This window comes from Engraulis encrasicolus, chromosome 7 (assembly GCF_034702125.1).
Source record: "Engraulis encrasicolus isolate BLACKSEA-1 chromosome 7, IST_EnEncr_1.0, whole genome shotgun sequence".
NCBI lineage: Eukaryota > Metazoa > Chordata > Actinopteri > Clupeiformes > Engraulidae > Engraulis > Engraulis encrasicolus.
In genome coordinates, this window is record NC_085863.1 from 48,188,808 (window position 1) to 48,206,307 (window position 17,500).

A 17,500-nucleotide genomic window follows, 5' to 3' on the forward strand; every position below is an offset into this window, starting at 1 on the left:
GTGTATTGGGATGATGATGATGATGTGGGGGAGAGAGACAGAGAGACTGAGTTGAGTCTTTTCCATATGGTCCAGACTACAGCTGTAATGGGCCGAGGGAGTAATGAGCTCCAGAGGTTTCTGGCGTAGGTGTAAACAGGACTGCAGGCAGATGCACAATCAGGGTGTGGGCCAGGCAGGTCTTGCTATGCTGCTAGTCAGCTGGGAGGCATCAAGGATCCATAAATAAGCAGGGATGGGCTTGGAGAATGCACTTAAAGAGCAGCGCAGCGCAGCGCAGTGCAACCACCAGATGAGGAAGGATCAGCAGCATCATCATCATCAGGAATACCCCCTTCTATTAAGTTTCCAATGTCCGCCCGTTGCTCAATTGTGAATGGAAGCAGTGTGGATGATGATTCGGGATTGGAGAATGTTGTAAAAGAGCAGTGCAACAACCACATGAAGAAAGAGCTACAAATACATCATCACTAGGGATAGCTCCTTCCATCCATTAGCTTTCAATGTCGGCTGCTCGATTAAATGGTGACAACAAGGAACGGAATGAATTTGAATAACATTTTGGCCATTGCCAGTGCCAATACATTTCTTTATTAGTTGAAACATCTATTGCAATTGAGTGCAAATTGATGCACAACACATGGACTGACTGAATGTTGTAAAACATTTTACCTGGCTGCAGTATCCCACCTAAAGCCAGGTGGGTATGTTAACAGCCTAGTGATAGCTCATTTCGACGAGGCAGCGCATATGGACAGAGCACCAGTACCAGTGAGTAACGTGTGTGTGGGTGGGTGGGCACATAACTAGTGCTAACAGTATCCCGCCTCCTCATCCATGGCAGGTGTGCCCTTGAGCAAGGCATCCAACCCCACCCCACCCCACCCTAGGGACTTAACCTAAATAACTGCAAGTCGCTGGAAGCATGTCAGCTTAATTACTTACCCAATTGGCTATGCTTATGAAATAACAACACAAAAATATCCCTAAGCTATATATCTCTAAGTTAATCATGAAACTGAAGCTGAGCACCACATCAATGTTAAATTCCATTTATGTTTCTACATTGTTTCTGACAGAACAATTCCAGTCATAAAGGAACTGGGACTCTTGGAGTATTCAATGGCAAGGAATATGAACCCTATCATGATTGGTTAGGAAGCAAGATGAACCCTATCATGATTGGTTAGGAAGAAAGATAAGCCCTATCATGATTCGTTGGGAGGACATCAGCCACCGCCCCTAAATGTTACTTTTTTCATTAATAAAAAAGAGGTTCACTGAAGCCCATACAGTATATGACAACCGTCTGGCCCAGAGGGTCTTGGGAGTTTCTCAAGGCCTTGTTCAAAAGCCCCATTCATTTAGCCGGCAAATCACCTCCACAATGTGCCATTGTTAAGCCCCGGTCCAAATTTAGAGGGTGACATCGTCCTCGGAGAAAGAGGGACAATGCGACTTGACAAATGACGAAACGCCCGCAGAAGTTACTGTGGGATACACTTTGAAGCACTCCGACTCTCTCTCTCTCTCTCACACACACACACACACACACACACACACACACACACACACACACACACACACACACACTCATTACACACGCACACACACACACACATTACACACACACACACACACACACACACACACACACACACACACACACACACACACACACACACACACACACACACACACACACACAGAGGGCCCTGACTGATACGGGCCAGGGGGATTGGAGTGCAGCTGTGTGGCAGCTCCGTGGCGTTGGCACGGCATTGTGGGTAAAAGGATATGTCCCGCAGCTGTGGCTTCCTGTCTGGGCTGACGACAGCAGCAGCAGCAGCACTAGCAGCTTCTATCAAGCCTGTCCTTCTGCTTCCTATTCCTCCCGCTGGACAACTCTCCAACATACAAAATATGCAGATACGTACGTAAGTACGAGCTGCCCAAACAATATCCGCACTACAACACACTGTACACCGCACCGCACCACACTACACCACAGCACACCGGGGGATGCATTGCAAACAGTCAGCCACACACAACAGCACTTGGTCACTGTTTTACCTCTAACCTATATGAGAGCCCAACAAAACCTTCAACAATGGAGAAGAATAATGTTCGTATCTCTAATTTTGTAAATTTGGGTAATTTTCCAAAAAATTGTCTGCGTCCTATTCCTATTCCTCCCGCTGGACTCTCTAACATACAAAATATGCGGCAGATTCATACGTACGAACGAGCTGGCCAAACAATATCTGCACTACAACACACCACACCACACCACACCACATCAGGGGATGCACTGCAAACAGCCACCAGACAAAACCCCACTTGGCCACTGTTCTACCTCTAAACACCTTCAACAATACAGAACTGTTCATATTTCTAATTTTGTACATTTAGGTAAATTTCCCCATAATTTGTCTGCTTCCTATTCCTCCCGCTGGATTCTACAAAATACAAAATATTCAGATACGTACATTAGGGCTGTAACGATATTGTATCGAACCGAGAAATCGTGATACACAGAGTCACAATACTGTATCGTGATACAAGGAGGCAGTATCGTGATACGCCCTTTCAAAGTTTTGTTTCCCATCAGTCCAGAAAAAAATCAAATGATATGAAGTGATAGTGCTTCCAAGCTTCAAATCATCATCATTATCACATGTAAACTTTAAAAAAATATATTATAGCCTCTTGTAATATATTGTTCCTATAAACTGTCAAAGTTTTAATTCATAATTTTATTAAATAATATTGAAAAATGTGAAATGGTGTAGGAATGGTGTATCGAACCGTAGGTCAAAAATCGTGATACGAATCGAAATGTGAGTCGAGTGTATCGTTAAAGGCCTAACGTGCATACAAGCTGGCCAAACAATATCCATACCACAATACACCACGCCAGCCGAAGGGGTTGCATTGCAAACAGCCATCATACAAAGTAGGCCTACTACTTGCTTCAGCTCAAGGCCTGCCTCCTACCTAAATTTAAATGTGAGAAAAACACCTTCACCAGAAGAATTTTTGACATACATTTAGCAGATTTTGGTCATTCTCCTGAATCTGAGTGGATCGGGTTGAGTAGATTTTATTCATCCCCAAAGGAGAAATTATTTGGCTACACGGATTTGTCATGTAGTTGTCATGTAGGTGTTCAAGTTTTTCAAGACACACTAATTACACAAAGAGCGACCCCTCTGTGTAGTAGCGTCACGTCATACAGTAACTATGCAATATACAGTACAGTACATATGACACCACCACCACGCCTTCACTTTCCAAGGATCACAACTTCAACAGGCACTCCCTTTCCACACTCCCCTGGGTGAAGCGCATCAGCTGTTCTTCAGAGCGCCAGACAGGCAGCCCTGTAGGGCCCTGGCCATCAGATCGCATCACGAGCCTGGGCCACACCATGTGCCTGCCTGCCTGAGCCTTAAGTCTAAAACCGTGAGCCGTGTGCAAGGCAAGGCAAGCATGCACATGTTGGGATGGTCCACAGAGGAGGCCTTTGTGCAACCCATCACAAGGTCACATGGAGGACATGTGTGCTGTTAAGGGGGGCCGGGTGGTTATGGGTGGGGGGGATGGGGGATGGGGGATGGGGGACGACAGCCGTAATTGAATGTGGACAATTTTCGGTGGTTGACGGCGGTGGCTTGGGCGGTGGGGTGAATTACAGACATGCAGGGCAGCGGGCGCACCACACACCATACAGCTGGGTGGGCAGGCGGGGGGTAAGGAAACCAGAGGGGGGTAGCCACAGAGAGAGAGAGAGAGAGAGAGAGAGAGAGAGAGAGAGGTAGAGAGAGGGAGATAGAGAGGGAGGGAGAGAGGGAGGGAGGGAGAGAGAGAGAGAGAGAGAGAGAGAGAGAGAGAGAGAGAGAGAGAGAGAGAGAGAGAGAGAGAGAGAGAGAGAGAGAGAGAGCAACAGCAACAGCAACAGAAAGCTCTCAGGATTGTTCTCACAAGCCTCAGCTGCACGACAAGAGTCTGAGCAGCACGGATGGCACGATCCTGGACAAAAACACCCTGGGAGAGGAGCTTCCTGTCGGCCGGGAGTCCTTTACTTCCAGCTGGGGTAAACAACAAGCATCAGTAACTCTGACGAGGGAGGCTCCTTGGTGTCAGTCGACCCACGTCTAAGCACTTACTTCACTTGTCATTACCGTCTGGCAGGGACACAATACAACGGCTATTTTTGGACACTTTAGCCTACTCCCCTACGCATTTTTTTTTCGTCACCGTTGTTTATTTAGAGGAACACAACAACCCCACGCCAAACACGCATCAACAGGATGTGGAAGACAATGCGAGAAGCTTGCGGTCGCGGGTTTGTTATCGACGCATGTTCTGGTGATAGAAAAAAACAACAACACAGGCTTAAATTTGGGCCTAAGGTTCAAGTAAGTTGGAGTCTCGTTCACTTCTGCAGGGCATCAGACAAGGCAAGGAAGAAAGGAGGATGTCTGTTGCCGTGCACTCCTTCACATAGCATGCAAAAACAAGTCTAAAAGAAAGCCTGTCTCAAGAGATGCCGTCTTTCTGTCTCCATCTCGGTCTCTGTCTGTCTCTCTCTCTCTCGTGCTCCACTCTCTGAGGATTCCTCTGTTTGATTCAGGGTTGCAAAGTCATGAGATCCCAGTCACGCAGTCATGGGAATGTGATGTTTGTACATCGTAGCTAGCAACCTAGAAGCAACCTGCTGGACCAGAGCTGTTCAGGAGCTGCTGTTTAACAGAAAGTTAAACACTAACTCAGTGTTTGCCAACGTGTACCACTAGGTGTTCGCGAGGTGTCCACGTGCACCACTAGGTGTTCACTGTAGGGGATCCTTAGAAAAAATGCAATCATAAGAAATGTATGGAGCACTGTCACATTGAGATAGAGGAGGAGTTATAGAGTATGAGTGAGGGGGTACACATGGTATGACAAAAAGGCTTAGGGGTAGATGAACAGGACTGGATTAACGCACAGGCTAGATAGATATGGCTGCAGCCTAGGGGCCCCCCACCTGCCAGACGGGTCCGCGATAGGCTAAAATGGAGGGGAAAATCAATAATTGCAGAACTGTGACAAGATGAGTTCTCAGTCTTGGTAATACTCATTCCTTGCTCAAACTTATGACACCGTGTATGCAATTTTACTATTGAAGTTGCAGTCTGGGGAGGCCTACAGCAAACCTGTAGGCTAGAGGCCCCATACCATCTTAAGTCAGTCCTGTACATGAAAAAGAAAAAGTTGGGAAACACTGCGCTGAAACGTATCCTCTCAACCTAGAGCCAACTTGCTGGACCAGTGGCTTGTCCAGCAGGCTGCTGTTTAACAGAAAGCCAAACACTAACTAATCCTTCAAGCTGCACAGGAATGCAAACGATCAATTATTAACCTGCGGTGGCACCAGAAAGTGGTTAGAAGATTAAACCATAACGATCCCACAAGGGTCTACTGCTACTACTACCACCTCAAGCAAATATCCACAAACATGTTCATATATAAACCACAGGAGCCCTGTATGAGTTAGTAACTACTGCTATCACAGGCTCCTTCAAATCTACTGACACAAATATCCACAAACTAAAAGTCCATTCTAATTGCCAGTGCTGGACACTTGACAAGCCTTTGAAAGCCAAACGAGGCAACATCAAGTCGAAAGGGAATGAGGGGGGAGGGAAACACACACACACACACACGCACACGCACACGCACACGCACACACACACTTGACTCTCTCTCTTGTGAGAGGCAGTGAAACGAACCAGGTCACCGCTGTGCCGCCCGTGCCCTCTCTGACCTCTTGCCAGCGGTTTCCGGCTGCACAACACCATGAGTCAGTCATCCAGGGGGTAGCCCCCGAGACAAAACCCCCATTTCAGCCCCTGCAGCAGAGTGGCCGTCCCAGTCCCGCTCTAGTCTGCGGCCTCCCTCCCTCCATCCCTCTCTCTCTTTTATACCGCTCTCCAGCTTTCTGCGGAGACCATGCACAACACAAGGGCTCGCCTTGATAGGGGGGCTTTCTTTCTTTCTCTTCTCACTGTCTCTCGTCTCTCTCTCTCTATCTCTACCCCCTCCCTCGGAGAAGGCGAAATTCCAGCGAGACACTATCACGTCTGTGCGTTTTCCCTTCTGGTCGCAGCCTGTGCATGCATGTGGCAGAAGAGTAGTGTCTTTGTCTGGGCCCTGCTCAAAACGTATTTATAGAGCCGCACTGCCATATGCCCTAAACACTGCAGCGGGAGGACAGGAGAGGCCTAATCCAAACATCCAACCCTGCTCAACATGTAGGCCTATGTAAAAGCATGATATGCCAGGCAGAGGGGGGCTATAAACAACATGGAGGCTGCAGTGTTATGTCATGTCGTGTCATCCAGGCTTTTATAGGGGTTTGGAGGTGTCCCCGGGACTAGCTGTGGTAAAGCTGCAGGGGGCCCCTATATATACTGTAGGAGTTTGGTTGCATCTTCAGTCAGTTCAGGATGGTTGAACTTTCTAAGTAGCTTTAACCCTTTGAAACACTGTGTTATAACATTGCTTGTACCAGAATGGCAAAAACCAAGACGTTGTGCATTACTGAAGACTGGATATTATAGTCATAGTATTGTAGTAGCATGATAGTTAACTTTTCAATGGGTATTACAGCGTTCCACTGGAGGAACAGCAGGCATTATGGGGCTACTGACAAGTATTAAATAATGTTGCAACATTTGCATTATTCTAAACCCATATATAATGTAGGAATTTAGTTATATCTGCCGCCCCAGGAAGCTTTTTGTACTTTCTAAGTCACATCCAGGTTTCATAAAGGTTTACAGGTGTCTCCAGGACTGTGGTAAAACTACAGGGGCCCCCCATATACAATGTTGGAGTTTGGTTATACATTCAGTAACATTAACGGAACTTAAATGCGACTTTGAAACTTTAGAGTAACTTTCATGTATTGGCCCACAAAATGATTGTGCTGACTTGTTAAATCAACTGAAGTGCCAGGACTGAGGATCTTTTTCCTTCAGTTCAGTTACAACAAGTAACAAGTTAAGTAGGCCTATCTTTAATAACAAGTAAGATGTACAAACCCCAACTCCGATGAAGTTGGGACGTTTGGTAAACAGTGAATTAAATCAAAATGCTATTATTTTCAAAACATTCAATCTATTCATTAGATGGAGAATAGTGAAAAGACAACATATTAAGTGTTCAAACCGAGAAAAAAGATTGTTTTGGGGGACATATGTACTCATTTCTAATTTGATAAATCCAACACGTCTCAAAAGAGTTGGGACGGGGACAATAAATGGCAGCAAATGTCGAGGAAGACTACAAACAAAACAAAAGACAACACTTAACAGTTAAATACATTAACCGATGAGATGATTTTATATAAAAAACAGTGTTAATTCCTATCTTGGACATGATTTCACCAGCTTAAATGGTGGGTGTATTCCTTGTCATGTTTTGCAATGTTCCTTTCTGTAGTGCTTACAGTGTGACAGGTCTTGACCAAAAACCCACCATTTTATCACCTGCTGGTCCTTATGATGGAGCCAAACTGTTAAAACATAGTAGAGAATGCAATTTGACCTTACTATGTGGCAGTAATCGAAGATCTCCCTTCAAAATATAATGCATGAGTGGCTTTTCATGCTGTTTAAAACCCATTTATACCATTCAGCACTGTATTTAACTCTACAGATGAGTGAGAACATCTTAACCAATGCACTACTGCACCCGCATGCCATCATGGAGGCTGACTTTTGAAGCTAGCACTAACACAAGTTGGATGGTCCATTTTCACTGTAGCACAGGATGTGCAATGCTCTATTATTGTCAAAAAGAATGGACTTCTACAACTTCTGCTGACTTCTGTAAGCAAAGGACAGTTTCCCATGTCTTCTGGGTTTATTTCAAGTGAGCTCAGGTGCTTAGGAGAATGTTACACCCCTGTATCATTTGCACGCATTAAGCATTCTTAATATGGTCAAGTTTCAATAGCTCTAGCACTCCAGGAATTAGAGTGAGACTACAGCCAATATATATTTCATGATGTCATGAACCTATACAATGATTTTATTAACAAAAATATGTCTTATATACACTCAATCGTGCTAAATCAAAGGGAATTAAAAAATGTATGTAATAACTATGGTAATTATTCCCTTTGCATCTTTAATTCTGAGTGACTCAGCCTCTCTGTGATGATCTTATACCTGGACACCTATATTGTCCGTCAGTACAATTAATTTTGAAATGTTCTTCTTTGTTGTTTTATATTACTTGGATGTTTACTAAATTTCACTGATCCCCGTCCCAACTCTTTTGAGACGTGTTGGATTTATCAAATTAGAAATGAGTACATATGCCCCCCAAAACAATATTTNTTCTCGGTTTTAACACTTAATATGTTGTCTTTTCACTGTTCTCCATCTAATGCATAGATTGAATGTTTTGAAAATGATAGAATTTTGATTTAATTCACTGTTTACCAAACGTCCCAACTTCATCGGAGTTGGGGTTTGTAGCTTGCAACATTGGCAATATTATAGATAAGCCCATATATAGGAGTTTGGTTCTATCTTCAGGGCTACCAAGCTGCGGTGAAAGGAAACAAACACTCCCATCTTGACTTTGATGGTCCACACATCGCCAGCAGGCATTTTCTGGCAGCAGATATTGTTCAACACCCCTCTCTTGCTCTGCAGGCCAGTAATTAGAAGCTCCGGGGGATAGACATCATTGAGAGAGAGAGAGAGAGAGAGAGAGAGAGAGAGAGAGAGAGAGAGAGAGAGAGAGAGAGAGAGAGAGAGAGAGAGAGAGAGAGAGAGAGGAGAATGGCTTTCATCAAGCCATCTTGGGTCATACTTGGCAGGACAGCATGGAGAGAGAGAGAGGCTGTGGAGGGACCCAACTGTACTGTGGCTGTACTGCATTGTGCTTAATTGCAGATTGTGCAACGTCTGATATATGGCAGAAGAAAAAAAGTGGGATTTCAGATGGATGACAGCTGAAAACAAGCAAAGAGACACGGCTTCCTGTCAGGGGTGGTTCTCCTCCCCTGAAGCAATGGTGGTGATGAACGACCCCTAAACACTATCTTTAGTTAGTGTGATGGATGTCGGGACACCGAGGAGAAAGTTTTGTTTCCCAGAGGTCTGTCACTGCACTTTTGCAAGGACGCCATGAAATGTTGAAATGATATAATGGCTTGATGCGAAATGCAATATCCCCCCCATTATAATTCAGTTGGTCTGCTTTGGTATATGACCGAACCGCAGCAGTGAACATAGTAACTACATGTAAGACTAAGTTCGCATCTACTGGACAAGTTTGCTTTGAGTTCATCATGTTTGGAAGTGTGATATGACGAGTTGAACTCAGGTCATGTGTGCCTATAGTCCACCATAGTTGAAATAGCTGGCGACTGGAAAACTACAAGAGCTAGCGAAATACTTTAAGTATGTGTCAGGATGTCCTGTTTCTCTGGTAGTAGTACACCCAACATCAGGCCAGGCCTGGTAATCTGGCATACAGGATATTTCCCGGTGGGCCGAGAGTCCTCAGGGGCTAATGCTGTTGGGTTCTTTTTTTGTATTTTCTAAGGGCATTTTCACACCTAGTTCTCTTTAAGTGAACCGAACTCAGTCCTCTTTAAGTGGACCAAAAAGTGAACCGACAGCAAAAGGTCTCAGTTATGTTTTTGTTCATATTGTGAGTGTATTGCAAAAAGAACCGGCTGATCTTTCTGGTTCTGTTAGGCTTTTGTAGTGTGTCAGTCCTTTTTTTGATCACACTCGGTCCTCTATCCCTCCCTAAGTGATTACACCTTGTCACAAGTGTGACTTGTGAGAACTCATAAGCGAACTGTACTGAGACCACGTCAATAAAGGTCTCAGTAGTTCACTTCCAAGGGTACTCTTTCAAATGCTGAGTCACAGGTCTAAGTTCACTTAAATGGCTAAAAGGGACCAGGTGTGAAAACCCCATTAGAGAAGGGCACGTAAAAATGCCCGGGTCTTTTCTCGGTCTCAGTCCAGTCCTGCCCAACATCCTTTCCACTGAATTATACTTGGGCCTCAACAGAGGAAAGAAGACTGCATGTCGCAGGCACACACAGGCACTAAACATACTCTCTTTGGGTATTTATACACCTCTGCTGCGTTGTGGTTGCACATAGCCTAGATTCCAAAGCGCTCCAGGTAAATTCCAGGAAATTACAGGTGGTATCACAATCTTGAATGGGTACAAAGACAAAAAGTCTCTCTCAAAGACTCTAATTTGAGATAACAAGAGAATGATGCCCCTTGAGTCCTCTCGGAGTTAACGGTATGTATTTTTCACTGAGTGATAATTACATAGACTTGTGAAGTAATGTGTGCAGAACACGGACTGGATGGGTTGTGGGCGTGGAGGTGGGGGTGGGGGTTGTGGGCGTGGAGGTGGGGGTGGGGGTTGTGGGCGTGGAGGTGGGGGTGGGGGTGGTGGGGGCAGTAGGAAGACATAATACTCAGAGAAATATACGCACTGCTGTGTAACTTAACTTGTTGCAAAGGTAGTACTTTTTTGCAAGCAGTTATGCACCTCCTTTCCAATATAATGTCTCGCCTAAGGTACAATGTGACATTTGTCTGAGGGTTATAACATAATAGCTCGAGAGGCAAACACCTTCTGCAAAAAATTACTTCCAGTGTCGAAACCTTAGTTACCCAGTAAGTTAGTACCTCCATTTCTCTGTACATACTGCAATCGTTTTGCAAAAAAGTGTGACAAGCTTAGGCACACAGTGCTTCCATTTCTCTGTGTGAAGTAGGAGAGAGGAGAAGCACATATGGAAGACAACCTCGGAGAGGAAGTGTCACGGTGACTAAAGCAGCAGTATACCGTGTTGTGTGGCGTCCCTGTGCTGTGCTGTGCTGTGCCGTGTGTGATGGGGCTGTTTTTTCCTGGCAACCGCACAACAAACACAACACAGTCATACATGTTAACGGCCGCGGATATCCTGGACGAGGACGGAACGCGGAAGTTTTCACTGAGAGAGAGAGTCATAAATAGTCTCCTCAACAGGCTGACCTTCACGATGACAACACATGGAGAGAGGAGAGGAGAGAGGAGAGGAGAGAGGAGAGGAAGCTGAGCAGGAACAAACTTCAGCACAGTGCAGAATAAGGGGGGAAAGGCTAGAGAGATAGAGTGACAGACTGACTGACGTGGAGGAAAGAGGAATAGGAAGAGGACAGGGAGGATGATAAGAAGAAACTAGAAAGACGAACTCAAGGGAAGTGTGGGGAAGGCCATGTGTGTGAGATGTTTGTGTTTGTGTGTGTGTGTGTGTGTGTGTGTGTGTGGGTGGGTGTGGGGGTGAAAATGTGTGTGTGTGTGTGGGGGGGATTGGTCGGTATCAAAGACATAGATCTACGTATCATCATTAGAAAGGCTATTCTATGCATGCAGCTTCATATTAAATATGACATGAAACTTCCTAAAAGTAGTATATATTTTTGGCAAAGCGACTTTAGACATTACATTCACGAAACAAAGTTCAGGAGACCTTGTCAAGGTGGTGTTTGGTGTGAAGGTGGCCACTTTAACTATACAAGTCATAAATAGTCTCTTCAACAGGTTGACCTTCACAGTGACAGCACAGGGAAAGAGGAGAGATGAGAGAGAGAGCAAGCTGGGCAGAAACAGACCGCAGCACAGCAAAGGGCGGAAAGGGTAGAGCGACGGAGAGATAGAGTGACAAGACAAACGTGGAGGAAAGAGGAATAGGAAGAGGATGGGGATGTTAAGAAGATGATTATAGAAAGATGAACTTAAGAGAAATGTGGGGATGGCAGTGTGTGGGATGTGGGGTGGGCGGGGGAAGGGGGAGAGAGAGAAAGAGGGCAGAGGAGGAGGAGGGGGCGAGAGGAGGAGGGGAGAGAGGGAGTGAGCAAGAAGAAGAGATACATTTGGGGATGGAGGTGCGTGAGATGTGTTTGTTGGGGGGAGAGAGAGACAGAGAGACTGAAGAGGAGGAGGGGGCGAGAGGAGGAGGAGGGGAGGGAGTGAGTGAGCAAGAAGTCGTAAAGGTGATTACAGATTAAAGGAATGGAGCTGGTGATGAGAAGGTATGAAGGGGGAGCAGGGGCCCTTCCTCCTCTACACAAGTCAGGACACAGATACGAAAGGAGAATGGAGGATAGAGGAATTGGGAAAGGAACAGGGAGAGAGAGAGAGAGAGATAGAGAGCGAGAGCGAGAGCGAGAGCGAGAGAGAGAGAGAGAGAGAGAGAGAGAGAGAGAGAGAAAGGCAAATGACAGATAGACAGACAGGTAGACAGACAGACAGACAGGGGTGGTAAATGGTGACTATAGACAACTAATGAAGGCAAAGGAGGAGACGGATTAGCAGTGACAAGAGAGGAAGTGCTCATAGATTCATAGATTAGACATCAAGATCGAGGGAGGAGGTGATAGATTAGTTGTAGGGAGTAACAAAGGAGGTGATGGACGATGAGGACTGAGAGAGGAGGTGGTCCAAGATGAATGGTGGGGAATGAGAGAGGAGGAGGAGGTTCTAGATCAGTGTTTCCCACCCAGGGGTATGTGTACCACTAGGGGTACGCAAACATACTGCAGGGGGTACTTGGAAAAAATAATTTCAACAAATGTATGGGGCTTAGTTACATTAGAATAGAGAAAATTATGTAAAACTTGACTTGGGGGTACTCATGGCACAACTAGAAATACTTAGGGGGTACACAAGACAAAAAAGGTTGGGAAACACTGTTCTAGATTAACATTGAGGCTTGACAGAGGAGGTCACTCTGGATTAACAGCAGGGTGTGAGACAGGAGGGGGTCCTAGATTAACGTGAGGTGAGAGGGGAAGTTTGTCCTAAATGAATGCTGAGGAGTGATAGAGGAGGAGACTAGAGGTGATAGAGGAGGTGGCTTCTCAAACTTTTTTTTTTAGCTCGAGGACCACTTTGTCCCCCCCAAAATGTTCAGGGACCACCTATCAACTGATTTCAACTGCTAATTTGACACTGCTAATTTCAATGCAGATCACTTACTTTTTTCACATTACAAGCCTGTCTTATTGTGGTGAAAATATGACTTCAGCTATGTTTTGTAATAATGTTACAAATATAGCCTACATCTAGCTTGTCTTTGAAAAGCAGAAATCCCCTCGCTGACCACCTGAGTCCTGTCGCAGACCACCAATGGTCCCCGGGCCACACTTTGAGAATCACCGCTCTAAATTAACAATGGGGAGCGAGATTAACGTGAGGTGAGAGAGGAGTCTGTCCTAGATTAAGACTTGAGGGGTGAAAGGAGGAGGTAGTCTTGGACTGTTCCTAGTCCTAGATTAATAGCATGGAGTCAGACAGGAGGGGGTCCGAGATTAACGCGAGGTGAAAGAGGAGTCTGTCCTAGATTAACACTGAGGGGTGAAAGGAGGAGGTGGTCCTGGACTGGTCCTAGATTAATAGCAGGGAGTGAGACAGGAGGGGGTCCGAGACGAGTGAGATTAACAGTGAGGAGAGCCACAACAGCAGGTGATGGATTACATGTTGGGAGTAAGAGATGAGGAGATCCCAGATTAGTGGTGAAGACAGACTGATGATGAGTTGATTGAAGACAGAACAAAAGGCCTACTGACAGTTAAAATACTCTCTTGAGAACAACAAGAAAGAGCAAGAGAGTCTATTCAGGGACTCCATTAGGAGTGTAAAGATGTAGACATCCTCTTCAGTCATTCAGAAGGATTCACGTGAGTGGGGGGATCTACATTGCACATACCCAAAAAACATCTCATCTTCAACACTTGAATGGGAGGTAGAAGATAATGTCACTTGATACATCGTAAGACATAATAGTCACAGAGGTACTGGTTTAAAAATGCATCATCATTATTATGGTGTCAGATTGTATTTATAACACATTCCCAACAGCCAGCTACATTGTGGGCAGATTATACTGCAAAAGACATTCTCTTTGACTGAATGAAGCTGACGTCATGAAGGCAGCTGTTCAGGCCTACTGTTCTTTGAAAAGACTCATTCATTCACAGATATAGTATCTCACAGACACACACAGAGAGACGCTCCTGCACTTAATTTAAAAACATCTAACGGAAATGGAAGCCAGATTTGACAAAAGAGGTTTAGAGGCAAAACAGCTGTCCATTTGGATGCTATTTAAGTGGCGATGAGTGAAGCACTATCCACAGTCTTCAGTGGTCGAGGAAGACAATCTCTCTGGAGGTTTCCGGATGGCTTCACACAGTGATTTGATGTCACTTACTGATGTCATTGTTGAGAAGAGCATTGAACTTAACAATTCATAGAATAGCCTAAGTAGGCCTACTGCAGGCAACCAGAAAAAGAACAGAAAACTTGAAATAAAAAGTGTGCGTAAAACTCCTATTCCAACAAACAATACGCAACGACATCAATTATTGTCACATTGTCAGAAATAGGCAGACAGTGCCTCTGTCTTCTGTTTCTGCCTCTACAACCAACTGTGAGTTACTGAAACAGTGACACTGACACTACATGCCTGTGCAAATTTTCTTCTAGCTTGTGGTGAGATCTAAACATCATGACAACATCATTGACGCAACCCACAATTTCAGGATGAAGGCTACGGGGGCCCGTTCACCTTTTCCTTCAAGCAAGTCTGTGCAGTGTGGATCTCTGTTGCTACACGACTCTCACGCTACGGATGTCACTCACACATCTGAGATTATTTGCCACACGACCAACATTCCAGGCTGCTCCAAACTCACGAGCGAGTTTTAAAACTCGAGACGGCACTGTCATTTTAGCTGCATTGTAATTCTTCACTTCATCATGACACATGATATCAAGTTTGCTATAGTTTATCCCCACTACAGTTCTTCAAAGTCCTGTTCATTGTGCAGAGACGACCGGGTATTTACCCAAACTCCAACGCTCCTAGTTCTACAGACGCACACAGCTGACTCATATACTGTACATCCTCCGTGCAGTTGCCGCTCAGATTGTGCATCTGTTGCATCACCCCTAACATATTGGATCTCTGGCTATAAAATTTGACTAATGACGAGCGGATTAAGAAAGTCAGGAATGGGCTACACTTGGGGAACTGAGCGCTGACATTGGATAGCCTGCCGGCTGACACACAGTCAGTGGACACGGGGCAATCTACTCCCACACTTCTAAAAGTTCCCAAACGTATCCATGCTGTGTCCCTTATTGTGTGACAACAAAATATATCCAAAATGAAACTTACAGGTCGTCTCAGTGGTGTCCATGTCCAATGTGATAGTTGTTTCTTTTTAAATAAATTGGGTAGCCTATTATCCTGGATAAGATTCCTTTTCGGGACGGAGCCGCGCGAATAGCTGGACTGACTTGGGACTGAGTGGGAGAACGGGGCGGTAGCACTCGCCAAAATCGCCATCCCGCTTCATGCTCACTTGGTCCTAGTGCCCGCCCCAAAACAACCATCCCCATCCATGTTGATACTAAGGATGAAGTGTACAGTAGTCAATCAGACTATAGTTTCTTACCTTACAGTAGAATGGTGACGAACGGTACACCTTCAATAGTAAATGGAAACACTCCTCTCCAACTGCCCTGCGTTCATGTGGGATTCCGTAATAGCAACTGTTTTATATAGTAATGCTGATATAAGCCCATTTATTGAGTCTATCAACCGCGTAGCCTATGTATTGCAGCAGGTGACGTAATCTTTATAGTGCTGGCATGTAACCTGACATAGGTGCCTATAATAAAACAATATGGCGACCGATGACGTAATTCTAGTAGTGCTAGCACCTTACAGCTCACCAGACTCACTCCATTGACCATCATGTGATGGTGTAGTCTTCTTAATAATTCATGCCAGCATAGTAGTACATCCGAGAGAAAAAAAACCAAACATTTTTGGTGAAATAGATTTGACATGAAAACACATTTTTATTTAAATAAAATATATACACATTTTTGCTCTGATGTCTCACTGTATTTAAATTAACTATTGGCGGATCCTTGCACAGTTACAAAACCAAACGAATTTAAAAAACGTTCTAAGTGTTGAATTGTGTTTATGGCATCTTTCTCCAACAATACTAGGCTATCACCTACCAAGATGTACAGTAAGCACTAGACTAAGTAGCCTACAGTGTACGTGTCAGTGTTGTGGGGGCTATGTTGTGAATTGAACAGAGTTATTAACCAGAGAAATACAAACATACATGGCAGTTAGTAATCATATTGCAGATGAAAAGACACCTTGAAAACCTGTGAGCCTTTTTGTTTGTTACAAAGACATGTTATTTCACCATTTCCAAACCCAGAATAATGCAACGTGATATGGAAACAAAAACAGTCAAAACATATTATTGCACAGACAAAACAGAAACAAAAAAGGTCAGAAAATGTCTGCTCTGTAACTTAGAAACATTATTGTAAATGTATGCTTGGCAAAATGATTGGTAGGCCTACTGTATATTCCACCACATCCCCATTGCAGTCTCAGGCAGACAAACAGACAGACATACTGACAAAAAACGCCCTGTAAAGGAAACAAGATCTGTAATAACTAGGCCTGTCCCTATAGCATCTGAATGTCATCGATCATAGGGACAACCAAAGGACACGATAGAGCCACTGTGTCTGAGTATGGTCTTCTACAAATCTCTTGGGCTCAACCGTGTCATTTCAGGCATGTGATCAGCTGGCCATATATCTGTAGCCTACTGTGCTCACAGACTGGTCATGTGCTCAGCACAACTAACATGACTAAGGGAGCATTTCAAGAACCTGGCTCAAAAATAAACCAGGTTAAGGTAACCACAAGGTAGTGTTAAATAGTCTAATAGAAGAGCCTGGAGTGCTCATTTTCTTAACGAATGACATCTGAGGGATATATATTAGCAGGTTTACCACTTCCTGTAGGTTAACTTAGCCAGGTTTATCATTTAGCCATGTTCTTGGAATACCCCCTTGATCTTTCGCACAGTGTGTTCATCTTACATAGTACTACTAGGCCTACATACTTGTGTTTAAACATTTTTAGTCCCTCAAGTCCTTACTCGAAAACCTCCATATACATTTGCACTCCCATGACAACTTCATGAAATAATCCCAACAGATTTCACTCCAACCTTTCAAATCCTTTCTTTTGCTTTCCTAGAACATTTCCATCTCACATCAAGTGTTCAGTCTTTTCAAAGCCATCACACGTTTAGCCAAAATCAGTCATTTCCTCATTGAAGGATAACAAAAAAAGAGTAACGTCACCCCAGCATTTACACACTAATAGTCCCCAAATGCTACAAACATTAGTGCCTAACAGCAGTTTTATAACTTTATATGGCAGTTAGTTCCAAAACACAACTAGCACATTTGTGTATATCATGATTTTCCCCCCCATGATTATTCCATAATTACTTTATCTTAGCCATTAACCTAATATTCCGCATCTATACTTACCCAAAATAATGTGGGGTGTAAGTTTCTC

The 17,500-nt window shown here is 44.5% G+C and overlaps 1 protein-coding gene across 1 annotated transcript in view; it reads right to left on the reverse strand.

Moving 5' to 3' along the window:
* The window catches only part of afap1l1b (actin filament associated protein 1-like 1b), a 44,783-nt gene extending 29,401 nt beyond the window's left edge, over positions 1-15,382 (reverse strand). The window contains exon 1 of the mRNA XM_063203782.1: positions 15,266-15,382. Within this exon, the coding sequence (XP_063059852.1) occupies positions 15,266-15,287 (22 nt within the window). The 5' untranslated portion in view covers positions 15,288-15,382. The remainder of the gene's footprint in view (positions 1-15,265) is intronic.
* Positions 15,383-17,500: the final 2,118 nt, after the last annotated feature.